This window comes from Pseudopodoces humilis, chromosome 15, assembly GCF_049639895.1.
Source record: "Pseudopodoces humilis isolate 2021_Gansu_Grassland_sample_001 chromosome 15, ASM4963989v1, whole genome shotgun sequence".
Lineage (NCBI taxonomy): Eukaryota > Metazoa > Chordata > Aves > Passeriformes > Paridae > Pseudopodoces > Pseudopodoces humilis.
Genome location: NC_142214.1, coordinates 19341472 through 19367799, shown reverse-complemented (window position 1 = coordinate 19367799; position 26328 = coordinate 19341472). Strand labels below are relative to the sequence as shown.

The 26328-nt window shown below is 47.7% G+C and overlaps 1 protein-coding gene across 1 annotated transcript; it reads left to right on the top strand.

The window, feature by feature from the left end:
- Positions 1–4292: 4292 nt before the first annotated feature.
- MTMR8 (myotubularin related protein 8) lies at positions 4293–26182 on the top strand. The gene is made up of 14 exons (XM_005527503.3): positions 4293–4367; positions 5852–5974; positions 6864–7026; positions 9149–9306; positions 10853–10981; positions 12251–12385; positions 14066–14198; positions 15567–15676; positions 16543–16668; positions 18188–18237; positions 18802–19002; positions 19388–19516; positions 20261–20387; positions 21077–26182. Exons 1-14 carry the CDS (start codon positions 4344–4346, stop codon positions 21302–21304), a joined length of 1836 nt encoding a protein of 611 aa, XP_005527560.2. The 5' UTR covers positions 4293–4343; the 3' UTR covers positions 21305–26182.
- Positions 26183–26328: the final 146 nt, after the last annotated feature.

Below are 26328 nucleotides of genomic sequence, written 5' to 3'. Positions count from 1 at the left end.
TTCGGGGTTCTAGGCTCATACTTTTGGGGTTCTGGGCTCTGAATTTCGGGGTTCTAGACTCAGAATTTTTGGGGTTCTAGACTCAGGGTTTTCGGGGTTCTGGGCTCTGAATTTCAGGGTTCTAGGCTCTGGTTTTGGGGTTCTAGATCCAGAATTTTGGGGTTCTAGGCTCTGAATTCTGGGGTTCTAGACCAATACTTTGGGGTTCTAGGCTGTGGATTTTGGGGTTCTAGACTAAGACGTTGGGGTTCTAGACTCTGGATTTTCGGGGTTCTAGACTCAGACTTTTGGGGTTCTGGACTCTGAATTTCGGGGTTCTAGACTCAGACTGTGGGGTCCTAGGCTCAGAATTTTGGGGTCCTAGGCTCTGAATTTTGGGGTCCTAGGCTCTGAATTTTGGGGTTCCAGAGTCAGAATTTTGGGGTTCCAGAGTCAGAATTTTGGGGTTCTAGGCTCGTATTTTTGGGGTTTTTAATATTAAATTTTTGGGGTTCCAGGCCAAATTTTTTGGGGTTCTCATCCCAAATTTTTGGGGTTCCTACCGTAACCCTTCTCATCCCAGATTTTTGGGGTTCTCATCCCAAATTGGATGTCGCCAAAGCCCTTGGAGCCGCCGTTCCCAGCGGAGCGAGCTCGGGAAGCTCGGCCTGAGCACAAAGGCATGGATACAGCCCCGGGAATGAGATCAGGATCCCGGGAAAATGGGGAGAGGAGACAGGAAAAGGGAATTGGGGAGCCTGGGACAGAGGGAAAGGGATGAGGGAACCGGAGAGGGGATGGGAAGAGATTCCTGCTGCAACCGGGGGGAAATCCAGTGAAATTCCCAGTGAAATGGGGGAGATCAGTGAAATTCCCAGTGAAATGGGGGAGATCAGTGAAATTCCCAGTGAAATGGGGGAAATCAGTGAAATTCTCACTGAAATGGGGGAAATCCAGAGAAATTCCCACCGAAACGGGGGAAATCCAGTGAAATTTCCACTGAAATGGGGGAAATCCAGTGAAATTCCCAGTGAAATGGGGGAAATCCAGAAAAATTCCTCCAGCATTTCTTCGGACTTCCAAAAATTCCCCAAAAAGCCAGCGGGGTTTGGGATCTTGGGCTGTGCCAGGCGCAGGGCGGAGGAATTCCCAGGATTGCTCCAGGTAGGATCCAGCTGATTTCCAGCTGCCACCGCTGAACCCCAAATCCTGGGAATTCCAGGGCTCCCGGCCCTTTCCCACCCCGCAAATCCCGGGATTTGAAGCCGGGCTGTGCCCGCAGCTGGGGCCAGATCCCGGGAATCGGGAGATTCCCTCTGGAATTCGGCTCGAATTCCCTCAGCTCCAGCCCGGGAGTGGGAAAAGGGAGGAAAAACTTCCCCAAATCCATGAAATCCGCGGGAGACGATGGAAACCTCCAAAGCGATGATGACACCGGCCTGGAAGACCTCGGCCTCCCCCGTGTCCCACCCCGGGATTAACTAATTAATTAATTAATTGGATTAATTACCTGGGTTAATCACAGCTGAGGCAGCGCTGGGACCGATCCCGTTTTTCCCCTGGAAAATCCATCCCTGCCTTTATCCCAGAACCGCGCGGGGGGGAGGAAAATTTCTTTTCCAGCCCGGAAAATTCCATATTTTTCCCACGGAATTGGGGTTTTTCCCTGCCCTGCTGGGGGCTCCTGTCCCCCCCAGAGGGTGCCTGGGATTTGGATATTTTTTCCCAAGAAAATTCCCAAGATTTTCCCTGAATTCCCAGCTCAGGGAGCCGCCAGGCCTCGGACAGATGTTTTCCGTAAATAACCAAACAAGGAGCGCACGGGAACAGGGAAAGCAGATCCAATTAGGTTGGAGGAGTTCTCTGGAAAAAGGCTGCACTTTCATTATCAAAATACCAGATTTTACCTCTGGATTCCGGGTTTTTTTTCCCAGAAAAAACCTGGCAGGGAGCGCATCCCTCTCTCCCTAAATCCCGGCCCAATCTCCTCATCCCAACCCCTCAGAAAAGAGATCGGGAACAGCTGAGCCAAAAAAGGTAAACAAAATAAAAGCAGGGAGAAAAGGGTTTTGCCAAGGGGAGGGGAAAAGCTCTGGAATTCGCTGGATTTGCTCAAAGAAAAATTGATTTTTCTGCCGCTGGGATTTTGGCTTGGGATCCCCCGGGACTGGGATTTACAGGGTGGGTTTCACTCAAATGGACAATTTGTTGCTTAAATTCACTAAAACCTCAAAAGCCACAGCGGGAGCCGATCCCGGCCTTTCCCACCACACAAATTCCCTCCTTCCTTCCTCCCTCCTTCCTCCCTCCCTTCCTCATTCTCTGTTTATTTCCTTCTGCCCCCTCCCTTTGTCTCATCTCCTCAGGCTCAATAAATGCAGATTTCAGACACAAGATGGGCACAAACCCATCTGTGACTTGGGAAAAGCCCCCTGGAAGAATTCAGCTCTCTTTATTCCTTGAGATTCCTGCTCAAACCGATCCCTGTGGCACAAATTCGGGGAGAAGCTGTGAGTGTGGCATGGCTGAGCAATGCAGATGTTCCTCCAGCTCTTCTCATCTCCACATCCTTATTTCTTCCCTCATTATTTAGTTTTGCCGTGTGTTTCTGCACTTTCCTTTGGGAAGAGGAGGAAGGAGCATTGCTGTTCCACAGGTATATTTTGTGTGGTGCTGCAAGGTCCCCTAAATGGTGCCCACCCCATTTCTTATTAACCTTATAAACCACCCTCATCCTTCTGCAAACCCCAGGAGAAGCTGCCGAGGGGGAAAAAGCCTTTGGATCACGTGAAGCACAACACAAAGCCTTAATTAACGAGCGCTGCCCCCACTAATTGCAGAGGAGGAACCTGTGCTGCTCCAAACTGGGAATTACAGCCCGTGTGTCTCTTCTTTCCATGATCTGAGTGGGTTTGTAGGAGGGGTAGAAATTATGGAATATGGAATAACACCCATGGAAGGTGTCCCAGCCCATGGCAGGGATTGGAACTGGATGAGCTTTCTTGTCCCTTCCAACCCAAACCAGTCTGGGATTTGGATTATGGTGTAATTAAAAGCTGTCAATTCTCAGGCTCAATACAAGATCACCAATAATTAAAACCTATAAGTTGTCAGGTTTGACACAAGATCACCAGTAATTCAAACTTGTAAATTTTCAGACTCAATCCAAGATCCCCAACAATTAAAACCTGTAAATTCTGAGGCTCCTGAAGGGATTTTTTTGGCAATTCAAGGTTTGGGTTGGAACAAACCCCTGGGAAGCTGCTGCCCTTGGGGCTGTGAGACACCGACACTGATTGCAGGAATGAACAACAATTCCAGCAGTTCTCCGGGATCCAGGCTGGGCACCCACGAGACACAGCATCGTGCTTGGAATTTAAAATCCAAGGCAAACAGGATGAACAGGATGAACAGGTGTTACTAGCTGTGGGAAGTGTGACAAGTGTTAACGTGATAAATGTGCCTCCAGCCCCTTTCTGGAGAGGAGGATGCTGTCAGCCTGCTGCCCCTCCAGACGGCACAGCTGATGGCCGCATGCTTTGAGGAGGAGAAAAATGTGTTTTTTCCCTGAAATATTCCCTGACAGCTCCGCGAACGCCGGTGCTGGGAGGGGAAAAAGGCAGGAGGAGATGGTGGGACTGCGGCAGGATGGAGCGGAGGATGAAGGGGCTCCCGAGGGCTCCGGGCACATCCCGGGAGTTCCAGGAGTATCTCGGGCTCCGGGCACATCCCGGGGGTTTGTGCAGGGCTCCGGGCACATCCCGGGGGTTTGTGCAGGGCTCCGGGCACATCCCCGGGGGCTCTGGGAAGAGGGGCTGGGCATATCCGGGGGTCTCCGGGCACATCCCGAATGCTTCGGCCAGGGGATCCGGGCGCATCCCGGGACCTCCGGGCACATCCCGGAGCTCTGGGAAGGGGGTCTGGGAACATCCCAGAGACTCGGGGAAGGGGATCTAGGCAACATCCCGTGTTCTCTGGGCACGTCCCGGCGTCTCTGGGCACATCTCGAGAGCTCTGTAAAGGGGCTCCGGGCACATCCCGGGGGTCTGGGCAGGGCTCCGGGCACATCCCGAGGGCTCTGTGAAGGGGCACCGGGCACATTCCGGGGGTCTGGGCAGGGCTCCGGCCACATCCCGGGGGCTCTGTGAAGGGGCTCCGGGCACATCCCGGGGGTTTGTGCAGGGCACCGGGCACATCCCGCGCTCTCCGGGCACACGCCGGTGGCTCGGGGCGGGCGCTGCCCTCAGCGCTGCCCTCAGCCAAGATGGCGGCGCGGCGCGCGGCTCTCGCGAGGCGGGCGGGGCGGGGCGGGCCGCGGGCGCTGATGGCGGCGGGGCCGCCCCTCACGGCGGGGCCGGGCGGCCATGGAGCACATCAGCACCCCGAAGGTAACCCCGGCCTCCCGCCGCTCCCCGCCGCCGCTGCCGCCGCTCCCGCGCCGCCGAGCGGCCTCCGCGCCCTCGGGGATGCGGGCGGGGCGGTCACAGCCGCGGGGCCCAGCTGTTCGTGGCGCTTCGTGGGGAGGGGGTTTCAGTGGGGGGCAGACCCCGGGGTGGTTTGGGGGCGATTCCGGAATTATTTCCTTTCTGTCAAAGCGCGGAGATTCTTCTCAGCCCCAATGAGTGAACCAAAGGGTGCTTTTTCCTTCCCCCCCTCCCCGCCCCCCTATTGAATTAAGTCAAACAGGAGCTCCGGGAATGCTGTACTAAAAGGAATTGTACTTATTCAGGCAGCAGTTGATAGTGTAATTTTATCCTTCGCTGCCATGAAGGTTATTGTTTTTCGTTTTATTATTCTGTAGGACGTTAGTTTGGGGATGCTCCTTACTGCTCTGAGGTGCTCTGCTGGTCCTGCATGTCTGTAGTGCCCTGAAAAGGACAATATTGTATTTAATAGTTATATCTGCTGAAAAACACGACCTGCTAAGAGGACACTGAGCCCAGGCCTCAGCTCTCCAATTCATTTGCTGAGATGTACTCGAGACGTAAGGAAGCTCACACATTCAATACCCAGAACTAATCTATTATTTCCTGCTAAAACATTTGTTTTCATTGTCTATCCAATTATTTTTTCCTATTATTTCTGCTTAATGGTGAAAGAAAAATTCCATCTGCATTCATTAGGCAGCAAATAGGCCAGGAGAAAATCAGTCCAGCGCTGTAACATATTTTATTATGTCTGTGCTGATGTTCTTTAAAGCTGTTTTTTATTAATTAGCCTGGTGTGGTTTATGAAATGCTCTTGGAGGCCAGGAAGTGAGTTACAAGAAGTAGCTCCTAACAGGGAGTGAGCAGTGGGAAGTCGGACTGGAGGGGGCTGTTCCTTATAGAGCAACATGTTGATCACCCTGAGCACAGACAAATCTTTCCCTTGCAGGTCTTTGCTTTGTTATTTCTTCAGCCTCACACGGTAACAAACTGGGATCATCTTGGCTACAAATCCAGTAATCCTGTTAGGATTTGCTGGTGCTGAACCTCGGCTGTTTGCTTAACCTTTATGGCTTTAATTCACAGAGAAATAATTTGAGTTCATGGTGTCAGGCTGACTTGGTGTTGCAGGGGGGACTTAAATTCTTGTCTTTTCTGTCTAGCTTCATGAGCTGTGTATTAGAAGTTGAAAGAGTGGAGTTCAGCTGGTGCTTAGGTAGTTCTTCCATCAAAGCTGGACTTGGAGGAATTTCTCCATGGGAAGGGTGGTCAGGTCCTGGAAGGGGCTGCCAGGGAGGTTTGGAGTCCCCATCCTGTCCGAGGAACAAGTGGCCATGAGCTGGGTGACCAGGTGGGAATTGGGCACAGGCTGGATGATCCTGAGGCTTTTCCAACCTCACAATGCTGGGATTCTGTGGTGTTTTCACGCCGTGTTCCTGCTGCAGGTGGAAAACGTGAAGTTGCTGGATCGCTACGCCAACAGGAAGGCAGCGAGCGGGACCTTGTACCTGACAGCCACACACCTGATCTACGTGGAGGCCTCTGCTGAAGTCAGGAAGGAAACATGGGTATGGTGGGCTGGAAACACACCTGGAAAAGCTGCTTCAGGTCCCAGAATGGATTAGATGGGGAGAAACTTGAAGGATCATCCCATTCCACCCCTGCCATGGGCAGGGATGTCTCCCACTATTCCAAGCTGCTCCAACGTGGCCTTGGACACTTCCAGGGATCCAGGGGCAGCCACAGCTTCTCTGGGCACCTGTGCCAGGGCCTTCCCACCCTCACAGCCAGAAATTCCTTCCCAATATCCCATCCAGCCCTGCCCTCTGGCACTGGGAAGCCATTCCCCCTTGTCCTGGAACTTTATGCTGTCATTTTCAGAATGAACAGGTGTGGGAATTCCAGAGCTGTAGTGGTCTTCCAGAGCATTTTGATACCAAATGCTTGCCAGAAACAGCTGGTTCGGAAGGAAGTGAGCACAATGGTGACATGGCTCGATGGAGTTCACTCATGGAATTCGTGTCAGTTCAAGGAATGTAGAAACACTTGTGTAATTTCCTGTTTCAAACTCGATATACAAGACTGCTAAACATGAATTTGCAGCTTTTAGCGGTGCGGAACTAGCAGTGAAATGAGCCGATTTTGTTAATTCTAAGGTGAAGTGGGAATGACAGAATGTATTTCTTATGGAGGTGAAAGGAGAGCCAAGTGCACCAGGAAAACTGAACTGCACATCTGCCTCTGAAAGTAATTTATATACCTCTGTGTTTTCAATCCTGCTTTAGTTCCCTAGCTTTTGGGTGCAGTTTGTTTGATTAATATCACAAATAAACTCATTTTCTGCTGCTCCTTAGCTGCAGGAAGCATCAACAGCTTGATTGTCACAAAGGTTTCCCATCTGCTTGCACTGTTCCCAGCTTTATCAGTGACAAATGATGTTTATTCCCTTTTCTCCAGATCCTGCACCACCACATCTCCAGCGTGGAGAAGCTGCCCCTGACCACGGCTGGGTACCCCCTGCTCATCCACTGCAAGAACTTCCACGTGGCTCACTTTGTGATTGGGCAGGAGAGGGACTGCCAAGACGTGTTCACCTCCCTGCTCAAACTCTCCCAGCCAGGTACTGGGCTTGGGAATCTGTCCTGGGAATCTCTGGAATGCTCCAAGATGAGCCCTGGGAAAGCTCTGCTGCCCCACGGTTGGGTTTGGTGGGGAGGAGTGGGATCAGAATCAGCTTCCAGCAGGGATGTTGGCAGGGCTCAGGGAGCTGAGCTCTGAGGAGATCAGATCACATCTTCCAAACTGAACAGTCTTGGGAGCCAACAAGAAAGATGGAGAGAGATTATTTACAGGAGCCTGGAGTGACAGGACAAGAGGGGATGGATTCACACTGAGAGGGCAGGCATGGATGGGATATTGGGAATGAAGGAAGGAATTCCTGGCTGGGAGGGTGGGCAGGCCCTGGCACAGGGTGCCCAGAGGAGCTGTGGCTGTCCCTGGGTCCCTGGAAGTTCCAAGGCCAGGCTGGATGGGACTGGGAGCAGCTGGGACAGTGGGAGATGTCCTGGGGGGACACTGGATGAGCTGTTGCAACCCAAACCTCTCTGTGATTCAGTGGCTCTGGCAGTGGGGGTGACGTGGTATCCCATGAGGAGCTTGTGGAGAGCTGTGCAAAGTTCATATCCCAAACCTGGCCACTGTCACTCCCTTGTGTCACCCAGCTATTGGCTGTGTGCAGTTCTGCCCTTTCCAGCTGATGCAGGCATTCACAGAATTCCCAAATCCCACAAATTGGCATTTTTGCTGTGTTTCCAGCAGCGTGGTTAGGCTGCTCTGCAGTGTTTGCTCACTTGTGAAAGCCTGTGCTTCACCCTGTCTTGGAGTCACTCTTAGAGTGTGAGCCAGACACCCTCAAAAGCCTGTGCTCTCTTCTAGCTCCAGCTTTTTATTCCAGCATGGATGAATCTTCAGGCTTTTCTTGCAGGACAGCATTCCACTGAGCTCCTACCTGGCTTCTGCCTCTGGCAGCCTCTGCTTTTGGGGTGCTGGAACCAGTATTTGGAGTTGTGTTGTTACAAGGATGTCTTTTGTAGTTGCAATTTGTGATGGTGTCACCAGGCTGAGGGAGGGGAATTAATGGCACCAGGCAGCTTCTTGCTGGGCTGGAAATCCTGTAGGAGAAACGGGCTTAGCTGAGTTTAGATTTTCTAAAAATTGGTATTAAGGCTGTGTCTATTCCCAGCACCCCTGCACTTTTTGGGGTTTTCTTAGCTCTGAAGTTCTGCCTGTGGTGCTGTTGCTGGCGGGTTTGTGGTGTTGCATTTAAAAGCTGTCACTGCTCTTTGAGGTTTGAAAATTAGAAGTTTGGGTAGTGCCTGAAGCGTGGGAAGTGTCACTGCAGGGGCTTACTTTGGCCTCAACTGTGTCAATGCTGTAGCTTTCTTCTACTTCTGGATTGTAACAGCACATTTTTGTTTTAAGATGCTTTGATGTTTTAAGATGATTTGTTTTAAGATGTCTGAGTGTGCTCCCTTCATGGATTTTTGGCAGAGCACATCTTTACTGATGATTTGCACATGTGTGATGGACAGCTCTGGGTTACCTGCTTTATCAGCCTCTGAGAGCTTTCCCTCTGTCTCTGGAGCTGCCTTGGGAATCAGCTGGATGAGTTGTTGGTTGGATTTGCATTTTGTGAAGAGAGGGAAGGAGGTTGGGACGATAAATGTGCACTTGTCAGAGCCAGCCTGAAGCCTTTGTTGGGCTGACAGCAATATTCCAGACATCCCTCAGGTTTTCCAGTCTCAGAATTTGTTGTTGAGCAATGACCTTACAGGTGTGCAGGAGCTGTTGTATGAACTCTCCACAGAAAACTGATCTTTTAATCCATGTTTTCTTGTGTGGGTTAATGATTGGGATATAAATCCCATCTAACATGCTTACTACAGCAAATTCAGGAGGAAATCATTTGTTCAGGAGAAATTACTTCTTCCAACTTGGGCTAAAACACCTTGTTAGGATTAATGTATCTCCCTGCATGTGGGAACTGATTATTGGAAATTCCTGAGGCTTTCAGGATGAATTTCAGCACTTGGTAATGTCCCAGCCAAAAATCTATAAAAGGTTGAGAAGTCTTAAATACTTTGAATACTCCTCGGTAGCACTCAGTCATTGATTTCCAGAAGTTTTGGCCTCCCTGGATGTCTTTGCATCTCATGTTGTTTTTTTTCCTTTCTCCTTCCCAGTGAAACCTGAAGAACTTTATGCTTTCTCTTACAATCCTAAAATGTCCAAAGAGAACCGGGAAATGGGATGGAAACTGATTGATTTGAGACTGGATTACCAGCGCATGGGAATTCCCAACGACTCCTGGGAAATAACAGATATTAATAAGGACTATGAGGTAATTCCTGCCCAAAGGAGCCATCTCATGCACTATCTCCTTGTTGTTATTAATGACAGCCCTGCTGCTGCCTCTGGGGAGGAAGGAGCTCGTTTGGTGTGGGTCAGAGCACATCATCTCGATGGGGAGTTGCAGATAATGATGCTCCAGGAGAGCTGCAGAGTCACCTTGCTGTGTTTGATCCCCCTGGCAAGGGAGCAGAGCCTTGTTTTTCTGCAGAAATGTCAACCCATCTGTTAGGCAAAGCCTCAAGTACCCTGAGCTGCTTTTGGTATTTCCAAAGCCTGTCCCACCTGGCTGGTGACAGATGTGGAGGAGAGAAGGAAATGGCAGCAGTTTGGATTGGTGGGGAATGAGGCAGAGTGGGGAGGGACTAGGGAAGGAAGGAAGGGAAAAACAGCAGTGGAAAACAGACCTTTTTTTTGCTTTCTCAGTTGGATCTTCTGCTATCTAAGGGCCCTCTGTCATTTCAGTCTGAACTGCCTGCTGCTGTTATTTCCCTGAAAGGCCAACTTGGATCTAAACAACATGAAACAAAGGCATTTGTCAGCAAGCTTGTTCGAAATCCTGCTTCACATTATTTCCCTTTTTATTTCCTCTGGGGCTGTGTGCAGTCAGACCTGGCTGTTGAAAAGCAAAGCAAGCAACTCCAAGGAAGACACCAACATATTTATAACCCTGAATCCCTTTCCCTGGTAACTTTCTGTACTTTAAGCTCTGACTTGAAGAAATCCAAGCCTGTGCTGTCAGAGGACACTGCCTCTTTTTGACCTGCCTGGAGGCCTGAATTGAGCTCTGATGTGAGAGGTGCTGTTCCCAGTAGCTGCTGAGGGCAGCTGGATGTGGCCATCTCAAATCATTCATCACTCTGAGGCTTTGCTTGCTGCTGTGCAGCTCTCAGGTGTTTTATGGTTTCCTCACAGTTTCCAGCCTGTGGTTTAGAATTGTCAAGCCTGATGTAAAGCCAGGCTTGGAGAGCAGCTTGTCTGGGAACTCCATGCTGCAAAGACTGTGTTTGTTTGAGGGGAGAGGGTGAAACTGCCCTCTGAGGATTCCACCTGAGTGCTGGAAGTGCCTTTCAAGTTGCAAAACATTTTTTTAAATACAGTTGTTCTTAATTTCTCCTTTTGTGAGAAGGAATTGTTTCCTGGCAGGGTGGGCAGGCCCTGGCACAGGTGCCCAGAGCAGCTGTGGCTGTCCCTGGATCCCTGGAAGTGTCCCAGGCCAGGTTGGACAGGGCTTGGAGCAGCCTGGGACAGTGGGAGGTGTCCCTGCCGTGGCTGGGGTGGGATGGCTTTAGTGTCCCTTCCAACCCAAACCATTCTGTGAATCTAAATTAGAAACTTCCATCAAATTTCTGGATTTAAAGAGCTTCCTTTGAGTCTGCATGGTGCAGTCCAGTTTTGAGGCTCAGCTGCAGAGTTGATTGTTTCCTACATTGTTTTCCTGAATACTTTGCAACCTAATAAGCTAAAGATGAATTTTTTATGAATTTTGAAGTGCTCAGGAGCAATGTCTGGGTTTTTTTTTCTCTGTTTTCCCTCAGGTTTGCAGCACATACCCTCCTGAGATCGTGGTGCCTCGAGCTGCCACCAAGGCCGTGGTGATGGGAAGTTCAAGGTTCAGGAGCCGAGGGCGGATTCCGGTGCTTTCTTACTTATACAAGGAAAACAATGTCAGTGCTTCACTGCCTGCTGCCCTGGGGGGAATGAGGGTTCTCCTTTTTGTCCAGTTCCCTTCTAATGAAAGGAAAGAATAAGATAATTATTAGATTTGAGGCCTTTGAGAGCTGTGCTTCTCTTAATGGCTTTCGTTCTGAGTTACAGAACGAGCTAAAGGCAAATGCTTGGAATGCACCCAGAGCTCTGCCAAAAGCACAGACTTTCCAAGCTTCCTGTTGGGAATTTTTTCTTAATCAGCTTTCAGCAATTCCTTCTGATGTGGGGTTTTTTAATCTCCTCTTTAGCTATATTGAATAATGTTTTATCAAGTTATATGTTAATTTGGATGGATTTTCTTAGTGTTGAAGAGGAGGAACCACCCTGAAATAAATCCCCACTGCTTCAGAATAAGTGAAGGTTTCATTTTATTTTTTTTTCCACTGAGGACCAAAATGTAAATTTGTAATTTGCTGCCTCAGCAGTGTTTTAGATGCTGATGTTAGGAAAATTCAGTCACAGCCAAATTGTTGTTTTCCTGAGGAAGCGTGCCTTGACCTGGGCACTGCCTGGAGTTGTGCTGGAAACTAATGAAATTTCCTTAAAATACACCCAGTGCTGCTCTGAATGTGCAACAGCAACGGCTGATAAGGAAAAAACTCAAAATAATGGTTTGGAAATAGAAACCAAATGGAAAACATGAGAAATTGCTGCCTTCCAGTACCTTCAGGGGGCTCATGGGAAGGAGGGAGAGGGACTTTTCTATGGGAACATAGTGACAGGGTAAGTGGGAATGGTTTTAAACTGCCGGAGGGCAGGGTCAGATGGGATATTGGAAGGAATTGTTTCCTGGGAGGGTGGGGAGGCCCTGGCACAGCGGAGCTGTGGCTTCCCCTGGATCCCTGGAGGTGTCCCAATCCCTGGAGCACCCAGGGATAGTGCAAGGTGTCCCTGCCATGGCAGGGAGTGGAGTGAGATGTTTTGAAGGTCCTTTCCAGCCAGCCATTCTGGGATCCCATGAACTGCTGTCATTTGGGGTGGTGACCATCAGGCAGAGCAGGTTGGCGAGAGCCTCCTCATTCCCAAATTTCCCGAAGTTGCCGCTTGGCAAGTGGCGCAGTGCGCGTCCACCGTGGCCGCAGCCCTTCAGCAGGAGCACAGAGGGTGCTTCATCTGTGACTGCCAGGGCTTTGGGGCAGCAGGAGAGGCTGCAGCTGCGAGCCCAGAGGGCTTTGGGGCAGGAGGAGGGGCAGTGCAGCGGGGCTGACTCTGTGTTTGTGTTGCAGGCTGCCCTGTGCCGCTGCAGCCAGCCCCTGGCCGGGTTCAGCGCGCGCTGCCTGGAGGACGAGCAGATGCTCCAGGCCATCCGAGAGGCCAACCCCGGCTGCCCCTTCATGTATGTTGTAGACACGAGGCCAAAGGTACCTCCATGGGCTCTGGGCTGCTTTTAAATCTCTTGTCTGAATGAGCAGTGCTGTTTCCAGTTTGTTCTGGGTGGGTCCTGCAGCAGGAATGTGGGATCGGGCTCCTGGTTCAGGGTGTACAACGGGAATGTGGAGTGAGCTCCAGGATTTGTCCTCCTGGGGTATCCTGGGTTTGAGGTTTGTGTTCAGGATGACCTGCCTGGGACAGAGAAGCATTTTCCTGCACAGTCCTAAAGGATAAAGGAGAGAGAACTGCAAGTGGAGCTGGAGAGAACCCTCAGGATTCAGTTCCACGAGGCTGAAGTGCTTTTACTGGCAGATCTGGGAGGAAGTGCAGCTCTGAAAGCAATCCCTCCCTTTTTTTTTTTTTTTTTTTTTTCTTTTAAAAATAACACTCATGATGGAGCTTAATACAGCTCAGCACCAGTATTTGGATATTTGGGGCTGGAACTTGAGAGCTGAGGGTTTATTTGAGAGGAAATATTTGCAAAATGAAAATTTTAATGACTGTCATCTTAAGGAACTGAGTTTAGAAACCAATTCCAATTATTCTCTTGTAAACATATGGATTAGGAGTGTTGGTAGAAGGCAATTAGAACATGAGGGGTTTCATAGCACACAATTATTTAAATGCAAAGATTTTAATTGCTCTGATTATTTGAAAATGGAGCTTTCTGAGAACCTGCTTCACCATTCAGATCTTGCAGTTATTTTATATAAACTACAAGTTTAGTTAAACTATGGTGAGTGCCATAAAGAAAAAGTAATTTTGGGGAAAAGAGGGAGCATTTCACATCTTGCTCCAGTGTGTATTTTGGCTTTTAGTGTGACATTTCCTAGAGATCCCCTGTTCTGCAATGGCATGTGCATTTCTTTTGGTACAGACAGCAGAGATGTGCCACTGAAATCCATCACTGGTGTCAATTTGTGCTAAAGCATTTGGTGATAAGGGGAGAATTTATAATTGCTGACACTTTTTCTTCTAAGCCAACCTGTGCCACTGTGGCAGAACTGAAGCACTGGGGTTATTTTATGGTTCTAAAGGTGTCTCCACCGTATTTGACTCTTCTTTCCTCTCCCAAAAGCTGCCCAAATTGATAAGGGGGGGCTGAGCTGCTCTGTTTTGTGTCCCCAGCAAAGATATCCTGATAGCTCTTGAACTGGCTTGGGGGATTTTAAGAGCAAGTGGCTTCTTTTCTACTTCTCTCCTGCAGTTGCTCTGTTCTTTCTGCTCAACTTGAATTTGGTTTATTTCCCTCAGGTGCTTGTATGTCCATGAAAATTGGGAATTCCCTTACTATTTCTATACCACCATGTATGTAAAAAATGTTAAAAATTGCTTTTCTAGTTCTGCTTTCCTGTGCCTGTCTGAATTTCCTTAGGTAAACTCACAGTTAGGGCAGGTTTGGTGTCTCTGACAGCAGCAACTGGGAGATTACACTACCCTAAGCAGGGCTTTAATGAGCCTCTGACTAATGAACTGCAGTAATTGTAATGAAACAGCTGGAAGAACTGTCTGGGAGGTGGGGAAGTACTGAGTAACAGCTTTGTCCAGTACATTTTCTGGGAGATTTAAACAAAAACCAAAAAACCAACCAAACAAAAAGGACTTGCAAAACAGCCTCTCTGAATTTGGTCATGATTTTCTCTTTCTTTTCTGCCCCTTGAATTTGCCAGCTGAATGCCATGGCCAACAGAGCTGCTGGGAAGGGCTATGAGAATGAAGATAATTATGAAAACATTCGTTTTAAATTCATTGGCATCGAGAACATCCATGTGATGAGGAGCAGCCTGCAGAAACTGCTGGAAGGTGGGTACAGCCTTGTCTTTCTTACCCCCCTGGACAGAACTTCCTGCTGAATATCCAGATGTTCCATGCACAAACGTGTTCTGATGCAAGCAAAGTCAGCATCTTGCTTTGTTTGCTGCATTCAAGTGGCTGAAAGCATTAATGCTGTTAAAATGCTTTCCTGCTTGACATTTTCTTTGTTCTTGTGCTTGGTTTTATAGTGGTTCAAAATTAGCAACTAATACTAAAAACATACCTTTGTGAATGTGCTGTGTTAATAGAAGAAGAAATATTACATTTTACAGCTAAGACAGTCTCATGGTTGCTTCATGGCTTATTGAAAGAAAAACAACAGAGATTTTTCAGAAGTGCTTTTTGGGGTTTGCTATATTTGGAATATTAACAATATTTCTGAGTTGAAATACGATTTTGGCATGATCTTCCAAAGACTTGAGTCTCATACATACTTTGTTCTAACTTTTCATTTCTGATTCCTTTTAACCAAACTTCTTAAATTAATGTTTTAATCCATAATTATCTGAGAATGCAGAGTAATTAAGCTCATTGTGATCATAGGAAAGAATGCAAAACAGGGTAAAAGAATCACCTGAGTATTGGGGATTAAGAGGGTAATGAGGCCCAGAGTTTCACCAATAAAATTTTGGAGAATTTTGCAATTCAGGTGCTGTCATCCAAAATAGGAGTTTATTGTTTTAGTAACCACCATAATGCTCATCTTTTTTTTTTAAATAGTTGGGTAGTTGATGGTCCCAGGTGGCCCTGCAGGATCCATACTGACCTTGGACAAAAATGGGGCTGTTCCCACCCAGCAGAGCGTCCTGATCACAACCCTGAGTCCTCAGCTGCCTCTTCCTGGCAGAATTATTTTGTGGTGGGAGAAGAGGCAGAATAAAAACTTGTTTTCTCCCGTGTTCATCTCCAACAGTGATCAAATCTCATTCACTGGGGCTCATGGACTGTTCTGAACTTGATTACTCTGAGTATTTTCTGTGCTGGGTTTCATTAGAGCAGCTGAGTTGCCTTCAAGGTTAGACTTGTTATTTCTGTCTCTAAATTAGAGAGAAATCAAATCTTTGGGAAGTGAGTGAGTGGTTGTAGATGTGATGGTGATTTAGAGTGGAGTAACAGCTCACTGCTGGAAAAAACACAGCTGAATAAATAATGAGTTACCCTTTAAGCAAAGAGCAGGAGGAGATTTCCAGAGCCTCAAATCCTCACAAAACCAGCGGTTTTTTAGTTATGAATTTTAGATACACAACCATTAGTGTGTCCTTTGGACAGGATAATGCTGCAAGCATTTAAAGATTTTTGGAGAGGTAATGAGGAGGTGCAAGGGCTGCTGTTCTGATTCTCTGTGTCTGCTCCCAGTGTGTGAGATGAAGTCCCCCTCCATGAGCGATTTCCTGACGGGGCTGGAGAACTCGGGCTGGCTGCGGCACATCAAGGCTGTGATGGATGCAGGTGTCTTCCTGGCCAAGGTAAAGCTGCTCTCCAGCTGCAGCTGCATTCCAAAATGCCTCCTGGTGTGCTGGGGACACTGCAAGGTTGGGAAGGTGGCTCTGGGGAGAAGGTGTTGTTCAGGTTGGCTTAATCTCTCCAAAAATGTTGGGTGATGCTGGGCAAGTACAGCTCCTGTGTTCTGTATTGTAACAGGGCTTTATTAGAGCTCATTTGAAACATAAGATCACAAAATGTGAATAAATGACCTTTATAAACCTTTCTTTATAGCAGTGCAAACAACTCTGTGCTCGTTATTCATCCACTGCTCTGCTTTAATCGAGGGATTGTTTTGACCGGTTTCTTTTCTCCTGATTCGATGTGATGTAATGGACAGTAATTTTAAATTATTCAACACAGTCCTCATTTCTGCAGAGCTGGTGGCTTTGCAGGTCAGGCAGGAGGAAGGAAATCACTCAGGAGTGGTAAAGGGTGTGCAGGAAGTGTGTGGTGAGAGGAGCGAGTTGTAAATGTTGGTTGTCCGTCGCAATTTCCCCACCTCATAAGCAAGAAACTCTGGTGTTTCTCTCCTGTCCTAAGTGGAAAAAGGTGATGGGATGGGGGGAAGTTGGCATCAACTCTTCTAATTTATCTTGGAGTTCTAATCCCTTGGTGTCCAATTATTTTTTACTCATCCACCAAATTTTTTCCTCAGAGGAAGAGCCTGGGAATCCTTGGCCTTCCAGAGATTGCAGGGGCTGGTTTGTACCAGCTCTAGCTGGACCTTCTCTTGATGGACTGGTGCATTTCCACAGGCCAGGGGAGAGATGAGCAGCATTCCCCAGGGGTTTGGGGTGGTGCAGGTGAGGGACAGCATTTCCCTGAGCTCTTGCTGTGTCCCTGGCAGGCTGTGAGGGAGGAGAGGGCCAGCGTGCTGGTGCACTGCTCCGACGGCTGGGACCGCACGGCCCAGGTCTGCTCCCTGGCCAGCCTCCTCCTGGACCCCTTCTACAGGACCTTCAAAGGCTTCATGGTAAGGACACGCTGCAATCCCAGTGCCAGCAGGCCCTGGGGAAGGGCTCAGGCCATTTCCTGGGACAGGTGTAGGTGACCTACATAGAGCAGCTTTGGTTCTGTAACCAGCTGGAATTGCTGCGAGCAATCGGCTGACAATTCCCAAATCCTTGTTTCCTGCAAGGTCAACATGGGAGCCACTAATGAGGGATCTCAGCAAAGGATGCAGCTCTGGCAGCAATCCAAAAGTGCTGGAGGAGTTTGTCCTGCAGGTCTCTCATCTGCTGGGATTTGAAATTGGGTGAACTCAGCCCTGTCCCCTGTCCATCAGTCAAATCTGCATCATTTTTTTAAAGCCATTTCATTTCAATTTGGCTTTTTGCTTCTAGTGCAGGCTTTTTTCTTAATTTGCAGCCATCCCTGCATGAATTCAGGGCACTCTGTGATGTTTCTTTCCATTCACCTCTTGTTAAATACCTGAAGAGCTGTTCTGTCTCAGGAGAGCTCCCTGAAGGAATCCCTGAAATCAGAACAATGCAGATTTTGCCTTTTCCAGTGCCAGGACTGTTTCTTTGCATTCCACGCTGGTTTTATTGTTTCTATTTTTGTTTCTGGATCAGACTGCAGTCTTTTAACAGTTAAAATTCCACCAGCACATGAAACATCTGCCTGGGCTTTGTCTCTGAGCAATCCTGCCTGAACTGAGAACAGGATTTAGCTTAGGAGGAGGAGCAGTGACACAGACACATCCCTGCCTGTCCCCGTGGTTTGTAGGCACAACCCCTCTGACTAGGGGTTATTCCTAAAGGAATTCATCAGCAGTGCAAAGAATGGGAAAATTCAAAAAACAATTTAAATGAAGTTTTCTAAGAGCTCTCTTGTGAGTTCCTGCTTTCCTTATCTTAATCTGGGTGATGATAACAGGAATTATCTTTAGATATGATCCAGTAATGATGTAAAAGTAATGATGGATGGAGCTTCAGCCATGTGGTTCCTTGTGAGACATCTGTAAGGAAAACAGATTATTTTATCTTATTTATCTGTAAGGAAAACAGATCATAACAGTTATTATTCTCTGTAACTGCAGGCATCTATTTAAAAAGTGCCACATAGTTCTGATTTCATCCTGAACTCCTCATTATGCAGCTGTACTTCATCTGTTAAACATTTGTTAAACTCCAGTTGCTGATTTATTTTGCTGAATATCACAGCACTCTTTTCCAAATTAAATAGCACAGTGCAATATTAAGTTGATAATTCTTTGAGCTCAATATATATATATATATATAAATATAAAATTATTTTAACAACTTAGAAACTCCCTCAAAATGATAGTTTTGAAATGAGTTCTGATTCCAGCAGGGCCATTGCCTTGGTAACTGGATAATCTACAGATCACAATTCCTGTTCCCATTGTTTTCTGGGGATATATTTATAGCAGTAGGGTCAGCAGGTTGTCAGGTTTTTAGGCTTTAACATCAAAGGCTTCATTTTGCTTTTTTAACCAAATTAATTCTCTTTTCTTAATGAACCTGCAGGTCCTGATAGAAAAGGAGTGGATTGCAATGGGCCACAAGTTCTCACACAGGTGAGAGGGGCACATTCCCCTGGGGGGAGTGAAACCAAAACTGTCTGCAGGTTTAGGGGATCCCATGAAAAATTGAAATGAAAAGGAGAAAACATTGGGAAAACATTGGCATTCGTGACATAGAACCAGGGGCTGTTATTTCATTGCTGTGTTTTTATTGCTTTAAAAAAATCATGGTTTGAATTCTACCTGCAAAATTCTATTATTTGAGGAGTGTTAGTCATGGAAATCACAGAAACATGAAGGTTGGAAAAGACTTCCAAGATCACAGAGTCCATCCATCACCCATCAGCAGCCCTAACCCATGTCCCCAAGTGCCACATCCACACATCTCTTGAACAATTCCAGGGATGCTGACCCCATTCTCTGGGCAGCCTGTCCCATCCATAGTGCTCCAGCCAACCCTGCTGGTTCTCCTGCAGCCTCTCCTGGAGAGGATCTCAGCCACTTCCTCAGGACTTGCCCGAGTTCAAAGCACAAACTTGACCGGGAAGGAAGCTGATGGCAAAGGGACATTTTGTGATGGGTGACAGAGGGTTTATTCTGCTTTTTGCACCTCTCTAGGTGTGGCCACCTGGATGGGGACCCCAAAGAGGTGTCCCCTGTGTTCACTCAGTTTGTGGAGTGTGTGTGGCAGCTGATGCAGCAGTTCCCCTGCTCCTTCGAGTTCAGCGAGCGCTTCCTGCTGGAGATCCACGACCACGTTTATTCCTGCCAGTTTGGCAACTTCCTGGGCACCTGCCACAAGGAGAGGGAGGAGCTCAGGTGAGCTGAGGGTTCCTGGAGCCAGCAGGCCACAGATCCCCTGGGATGTCTGAAAAGCGTGTGGGATGGGTGTGTTTTATGGAATTGGAGATGGTGGAACGTAACCATTTATCAAGACAATGTTGCCCTTAGCCAAAGGGAGAAAAGAATATGAATTACATCCCCCCAAAAAAAAGATGTTTTAGTTTGGAGCACAATAATAACTTGCAGATATCCCTTCTGGTTAGGAGAGTGTCTAATTTAATATCCTGTGCTTATGAAATCAATCAGATCCAGCATAAAAACAATTCATATCTCCCTTAATCTAATTCTACTTCCAACAGCTGCAGTTATTAATCCACTTGCTGCTTTTTTTTGGTAATCAGATGTTCTTTGTACTTGCCAGAATCTTTGAGAAGACCCATTCCCTGTGGCCTTTCCTCTTACAGAGGAAGCAGGAGTTGAGAAATCCTTTGTACAGAGGGTTTACAGCTTACAAAGAGCTTCAACCAAACACTCTACCTTTCAGTTTCCAGTAAGTGTCTCAGTTAAGAAGGGGAAGGAGGAGGACATTTCTTTCACTGGTAACTCAGGTTAAATCAAATAAATTTGCAGTGATTAGCTTGGTTTGTTTTACCTTTCCCCTCCATTCCTCAGGCATAAACTAAAAGGAGCAGTGCAAGGATGAAATAAATCCAGATGTTGTGATTAAAAATAACATTTTTAATTTGGTGTTGAGAAAAGAGGGTGGGGAAGGGCAAGGAAAAGCAGAACTTCAGACAGAAGAACCACATACACCCCCTGACTGTTGGCTCTGTCACATTGAAGTGTTTCAAAAAGTTCCTCTTTTCCTCCTTTTTAATGTATATTAAGGAAGTCTTTCAAGCAGGAATTTTGGTGCCCAGTTCAGAGTTTTTCCCAGGCTTTGCTTCTGCCTCACTCCTGGGCCTTGCTGAGAGAGAAGGGGATGAAAATGGGATTTTAAGTGCTGTGTGTGCAAATGAAAGTTGGGAGGTTGGGCAAACCAAGGAGTGGAAGATAAACTGCCCAAGCTTCCAATAAATCTGCTATTAAAAAAAAAAAAGTATTTTCATCCTATTCTAATATTTGCTGCCAGAAGAAAAGTTGCCCATTGCTACCGAATTTAATCATCCAAAGCTGTGTCAGGTTTTAAAATGAATTCCTAATCTCAATTTATTAAAAACATTAAGCAACATCTATTAGTTGGCAGTAAGGTCCAGCTGAGCCCCTAATTGCCATTTTTTTGCCTGGTTTTGAGGTTCTGGTGTGGGATGTACAACCGCTTTGACAAGGGCATGCACCCCAAGCAGTGTGTGCTGGATCAGCTGCTGAGCTGCATCAGCCAGAAGGTGACACTGGAGGACAGCGCATCCCAGCTGGAAAACGTGAGGCACAATGGGCTTCACATGCCCTGGAGGGGTTGGAAGGGTTAAATGGGATTAAATATCAGCATTGAAGGGTTGTTCCAAACAGCTGGGTCAAAATGAGGGGTTCAGTGACAAAGCTGTGTGTGTTAGAAACCCCCAAAACACCTCCAAACAAATTGAAATAGAGTTTTTAAAATACACCAGTGAGAAGAATATCAGTGTCCTTTGCTGGGGTAAGGTGAGTGCTGAAAAGTTCAGCTTTCATTATGAAACACTGATGTTTGTGTCAGGCACTTGAGGATTTGTCTCCAGGTATTTCTGATGTTTGTATCTGACATTTGAGGATCTGTGTCCAGGTATTTCTGATGTTTGTGTCAGAAATGGCAGGATCTGTGTCCATGTATTTCTGGTGTTTGTGTCAGACATTTGAGGATCTGTGTCCAGGTATTTCTGATGTTTGTGTCAGAAATGGCAGGATCTGTGTCCAGGTATTTCTGATGTTTGTGTCTGACATTTGAGGATCTGTGTCCAGGTATTTCTGGTGTTTGTGTCAGACATTTGAGGATCTGTGTCCAGCTACTTCAGTGCTGAATTTCAGAGCTGGAAAAGAGGCACTGCCACAGGGCTGTTGTGTTGACACCTGATTTTTTGCCCTCTCTGGCATCTAGGTATTAATTATTTGTTTTTATGCTTTTTTCTTTGTGCAGAAACTCCCTATCCTCGATGGCCCCTTGCCCAGCAAAGGCTGCACCTCACCCGAGGCAGGAGCTGCTGCTGCCAGAGCCCCAACTCCTCCCCAGGACTGTGCAGGGGGAGCAGCCCCTGTGCTGAGCAATGGCCCCTCCCTGGGGCAGCAGAAACACAAGGAGAGCCCAGCCCAGCCCCAGGATCTCGGAGCCTCCCGGGAGGATGGGCAGGCTCAGCACCAGGGATGAGCTGTGGGAGCTGCTGGGAGAAGCTCTGGGGAGCTGCTGCAGCCCCCATTTGCAGCTGAGTGTGAGTAGGGGTGTGCAGGGCTGGGGGAGCAGCTGCTGGGGGACACCTCCTGCAGCTCAGGTGATGCAGAGCTGCCAGGAGCCTGCCTGGCATTCCTGGGAGCTTGGCTTTCAGTGGGAACACGTGCATTTCTGAGGGTCAGGGCTGCCTGCCAGCACTGCTGTTTGAGGCTGGAAGAAATCATGCCAATTCCATGAGGAGCTGGGCAGTAACTGCAGGAGGAAGGATGCAAATCCCTCTGTTCTCAGTGGTGGTCCAAGGTCATCTTAGACCAAGAAAGAATTTCAGTCCGTCTTCAAATGATAAAAAACCCCCCAACCTTTCTTAGCTGTGAATGAATCTCTGCATGGACCCTTGCCTTGTAGCAGAAGTGATTCATGTTTTGTTTCCTATGCATATTTGTTACACAGAACCAAACCCCCCGTGCCTTCTCTGAGACTGTGTCCGTGTCCAGCCAGGCCATTGCTGGTTTTGTGTTGGAGTTTGCAGTGTGGTGTTGGGTCCTGTCTGTGCTCAGTGTTTGTCAGGAGGTTTTCTTCTGCTGCAGCTTCTCCAGGGTTTTTTGCTGTTCCCCTGAGTTCAGCAGCTTCTTTCCAAGCTGAGCTCTTGAGGAATCAGCTTTTCTGCACCTCCTTTGTTGATGGCAGTGCAGCAAGGCCCAGAGCCAGCCTGTAACACATGGATTTGTGACAGGAGGGAGGATTGGAAATGAGGAAACACAGGAGAACATTTATGTGGAATTTTTCTCTCTTATTTTATGATCTTGGTTAAATTGAAGTGAGTTAACTCTGACGAGAGTTCCAAGGTGGAATCATTGATGAGGCAGCAATTACAGATGGATAACAGATGGGCTATGTTCTGCTATTGAAATGGGGCCTAAAATGATGAAATCACTTGCTGGTTCTTGGGAATGTTCAAGTTCCAGGAACTTTAGGGATGTTTTGTGTGTCTCATGAGCAGTATCTCTCATGGTAGTGAACTTAGGAAGAATCAGAAGAAATGAGGACTTCTCTCCCCAGGGGTTGGGTGTCACAAATGAGTGCTTGAAGGTCACCCAAAGAATCCTTGGGAGAGGCATCAGCAAGAAACAGGTTTGATATAAAAAAGTGTGACTGAATTAATTGGCAAGGTTCACTCTGTTACTTATTAAATGGTTAAAGCACATAGAGAAAAACTAAAATAGAAAATCAAGCAACAAACTAAAATCATCCACCGTGGAGGCTGGGGCTGGAAAAGGGTCAGGATGAAAGGGAGTGAGGGAGGTTCTCCTGTTGAGTCACGAGGTTCAGAGTGGAGCATCCTGCCAGGCTGAGCCCTGCAATTATCAGCAGTTCAGGCCTTAAAGGTTTCCTGGCATCGGAGGATCAGGAGCAGAACTCAGCAGCAGTTTGAGAATCAGCAGGTAAGGAATTGAACAAGGGGTTTATGTAGAATTTCCTACAAGCACAACAGGAGCTCCTTAGAGGCTGGACTCACAAATCCAGAGTACTCCATAATCCAGGAGAGCAGCATTCCCAGTGCTTCGGCTCTGGCACAGCCCCAGGGACCAGGACCAGGTCCAGGTGTATCCCTGGGAAAAATCCCCTTTGATTTCCCTGCTATAGAGAGTTGTTTTTATCTGAGTCCCTTCCCAGCCTGGCTGCAATTTGGGTCAATATCTTCATTTGAAAGAACAAAAATGTTCCACTTGGGTTGTTACTCAGGCGAGAAAAATCCGATTCCAGGATTAAATGCAGGAGTTTGTGCTCCAGCCCTGGGAGCAGCCAGTGTTCCTGATAAGCTCAGGGTGCTGCTTATCAAAGCCTGAGGACATTTCTGAGATTGTGGTGTGGCCTTGGGGGCTTGGAGGATTCACCCCCCTCGGGAAAGCTGTGCCACTGTCCTTGTTCTGTGCTGAATTGCACAGAAACTCCCTGTGCAGCTTTATCCAGGATGCTGCTCTGCTCCCTTTTCAAGCTGTTCTTTCAGTTAGGTGCTGCCATCAAGTTTTCAAATCAGTTTTTATGTTTTATAAAAAATTTGGAAGCCAAATGAAAATGTTTAAGCCTTCTCAATCTCCAGTGAAAGCAGAACCATTCCATTATAACACCAGAAAGTGCAGTAACTGTGTTCGTGTGCTTTTAACCCACAGTGAAATCACTGGGTAGATCCAGTGTCCAAAAACCAGCCAGAACCTCCCTGAGTGGCTCGTTCTGAGTAAGAAAATACCTATTTTATAAAGCACATGAAAGATCCAGGGAAGAAGAGAGCACAGAGCACTGCCTGGAATGGCAAAGAGGAAGTTTTTTAATACTGAGGGTTTGTCAGACTTAAGCAAAGTTGCCAAGAAGGAGCTACAAGAGTGCTTGATTAAAAATTAAACCCTGGAAATACTGAGCCAGGTGTGAGTGATGGATCAGCCTTGTCTTTCTGTAATGGGCAACATCCACTCCCAAATCTGAGAGAAAATGGGACAGGAAGCCAAGACAGGCACATTTTAGGACCAGTTATTCTGTGGATCATCAGTTCATTGAGTATCTTTCATAATTATCATTAGAGATCCCAAACTGCAGAGGATTTTGATTGACTGCTGAAGGACTTAACGATACCACTGGTTAATTATTGTACAAATCCAGCTTGCAGAAGGCTCCTGGAAATGTTTGTATGTTGCTTTGCCTTTGGAATTGCCATTGGAGGAGTTTAATAATCTTTCCTCATTCCTAAAAAACGATACCTCCACAAAACTCCAGTGTTACTCCAAGTGTGTACAACCACCACCAGGTTACTCAGTGTTGTAAGCTCGGAGTAATTTTGCTGCTTTTAACTCCAGTGGCAAAACAGAACCAAACCCAAAAATTAATGTCTTTTAAAGCTCTTGGATTTTGTGTGTACAGGCTCAGGCAAAGTGGTGTACTAAAAGCTTTTCATGCTGATGCTGGAATTTAGGAGCTGGAGAAGATTCCAGGGTTTCCTCTCTCTCCACGAGCTCATGGTGTGAAAGGCAGTGAATGAGAAGCTGTGTGGGGCTGTGGGAGAGCAGAGGTGAGGAGCTGTTCAGAGCCCTGTCCTGAGCTCAGCTGGGAGCTGCTGCCCAGGAAGGTGTTCCCAGCTCCTGGAGATTCCTGCCCGGATTCTCTGCTCCCTGCAAGTGTGCAAGGAATGGAGAAGCTGCTGCTGCTGCTGCTGCTGGGGAAACTTCCTGCAACTGATTTATTCCTAGGGGAGCAACCCTGCTTTGTGAGGTCAGAATTCTGCTTTTATTTGGAGCAGTGCAGTCCTCTCCCTTTGGATTCCTGCGACTTGGAGAGCTGGGAGGGAGCAGGGATCTGATTTAGTGCAGATGAGCTCTGCCTGTGTAAAACTCCCCCTTTGCTGGAGCTGCTCCTGCTTCTCCAGGACATTCCATGGCTTCTCCAGGACATTCCATGGCTTCTCCAGGACATTCCATGGCTTCCTGCCTTTTCCCAGTGTCTCCCGTGCTACAACCAGGTGTAACCTTGTAGTGGGCTGGTGCCTGTCCTGCTCTGAAGCCCGAGAGGGTCTCGTGGAGCCTCATTTGAAAAGTCTTTAATGTGAACTTTGTTCTGTGGGTTCCTAAATTGGGGTTTTCTTTTGGACTTGTCACCTGTGGGAGAGAAAATCCAGTTGGTGCTGTTTGCTCTGCAGGGAAAAAGTGGGAATAATTGGGTTGTCCATAGTTTTAGTTCTCCATGGTCTCCATAGGGGTGAGGAAAAGCAGTTTGTGAAAGCTTTTAGGTCTGATTTGGTCTGTTCCTGTGCTTAGTGATTGCCTTTCCAAGTTAATTCCTTGGAATAAAAATCCACCTGCTCTGATCCAGAACCATCCTGACTGGGCTTGGAGGGAGCTGGGAAGCTTTGGGAAGCTCCAGGAAGCTGCCCCAGTCCTGCAGAGTGGGATTTGTCAGGAGCTGAAGGTTCCCAGAGCTCCACAGGATCTCCAGCTGGGAATGTTGGTGTGGAGAGCCCTGGGGCTGTTGCTTCCATCGCCTCTGGAAGCAGAGAGCCCTCAGAGGTGCTCCCAAAGCTGAGGCAGCCCCAGGAAAAGCCTTGGAAAGGGAAGAGCTCCTGTTGCAGGCTCCTTCAGCTCCTGGCAGACCTGGCCTTGGGCAGCCCCAGAGCCCAGAGGAGTTTCCTGGCACGAGGCGGTGCTGGATATCCAGGAGTGCCCAGGAGAATTCCAGGTGTGTTTTCCTCTGCTCTGGGGCTGCTTTTATAGGGTCCTCTCCCAGCTATTCCGGGTTTCCATCCCTCCCTCACGCACATCCAGGCATTCCCTGGGGGAGAAACCTGCTCTGAATGTCCTCTTCATGTTTTAATTATCACCCGGCACGTGATTAATTAGCTGAGGAAGCAGGGGATGGTAAACCTGTGCTTGGGGCCAGGCAGCCAGGTGGGCAATTCGTTAGGGCAGGTGTGCTAATGACATTAATTAATGTGTCACCCTGGGAGCTGCAGGAGCAGGGCTGAGGGGCTGTTTTTGTATAATTTCTGTATTTCCATCTATTTAATGTAGCAGAAACTACTGGAGTAACTCAGCACTGGATCCCATCCTCCAGCTGGATTTTCCTTGGCATCCCTGACCTGAACCTTGTAGGAATGTCCCTAAAACCCCGTGTGGTGCCGGCTGGGAATGTCCCTGTTGCTGTCTGTGTCACTGGGGAGGGACATTTGTGGGGAATGAGCCCCAGTTTGTGCCCTGAGGGCTCTGTGGGGCAGAACTTCAGTTCCTGCACTGCTTGAAGCTGATCTTGTCTAGAGGAGAATTGTGTCTTTTCTCTCTGTTTGTCCCATGGAGTCTCTCTTGGATTGCAGGTATTTTTATTCCCTACAAAAATAAACATTTTGCCTTTTTAAAGGAAGTGGCTGCTCTGTTTATTGGGTGATAAATCAGAACTCCACACTTGGAAAGGTGAAGTCACTTAAAGGGTCTTAATTAGTAAAGTGAGTGTGGAGCCACTTCTCC

Excerpts from the sequence above, each read along its gene's own strand:
- MTMR8 (XM_005527503.3), top strand. The coding sequence starts at position 4,344 with ATGGAGCACATCAGCACCCCGAAG. Across the intron at positions 10,982-12,250 it reads ACTTATACAAGGAAAACAAT|GCTGCCCTGTGCCGCTGCAG; the intron begins GTCAGTGCTTCA and ends TTTGTGTTGCAG. Across the intron at positions 15,677-16,542 it reads CAGGTGTCTTCCTGGCCAAG|GCTGTGAGGGAGGAGAGGGC; the intron begins GTAAAGCTGCTC and ends TGTCCCTGGCAG.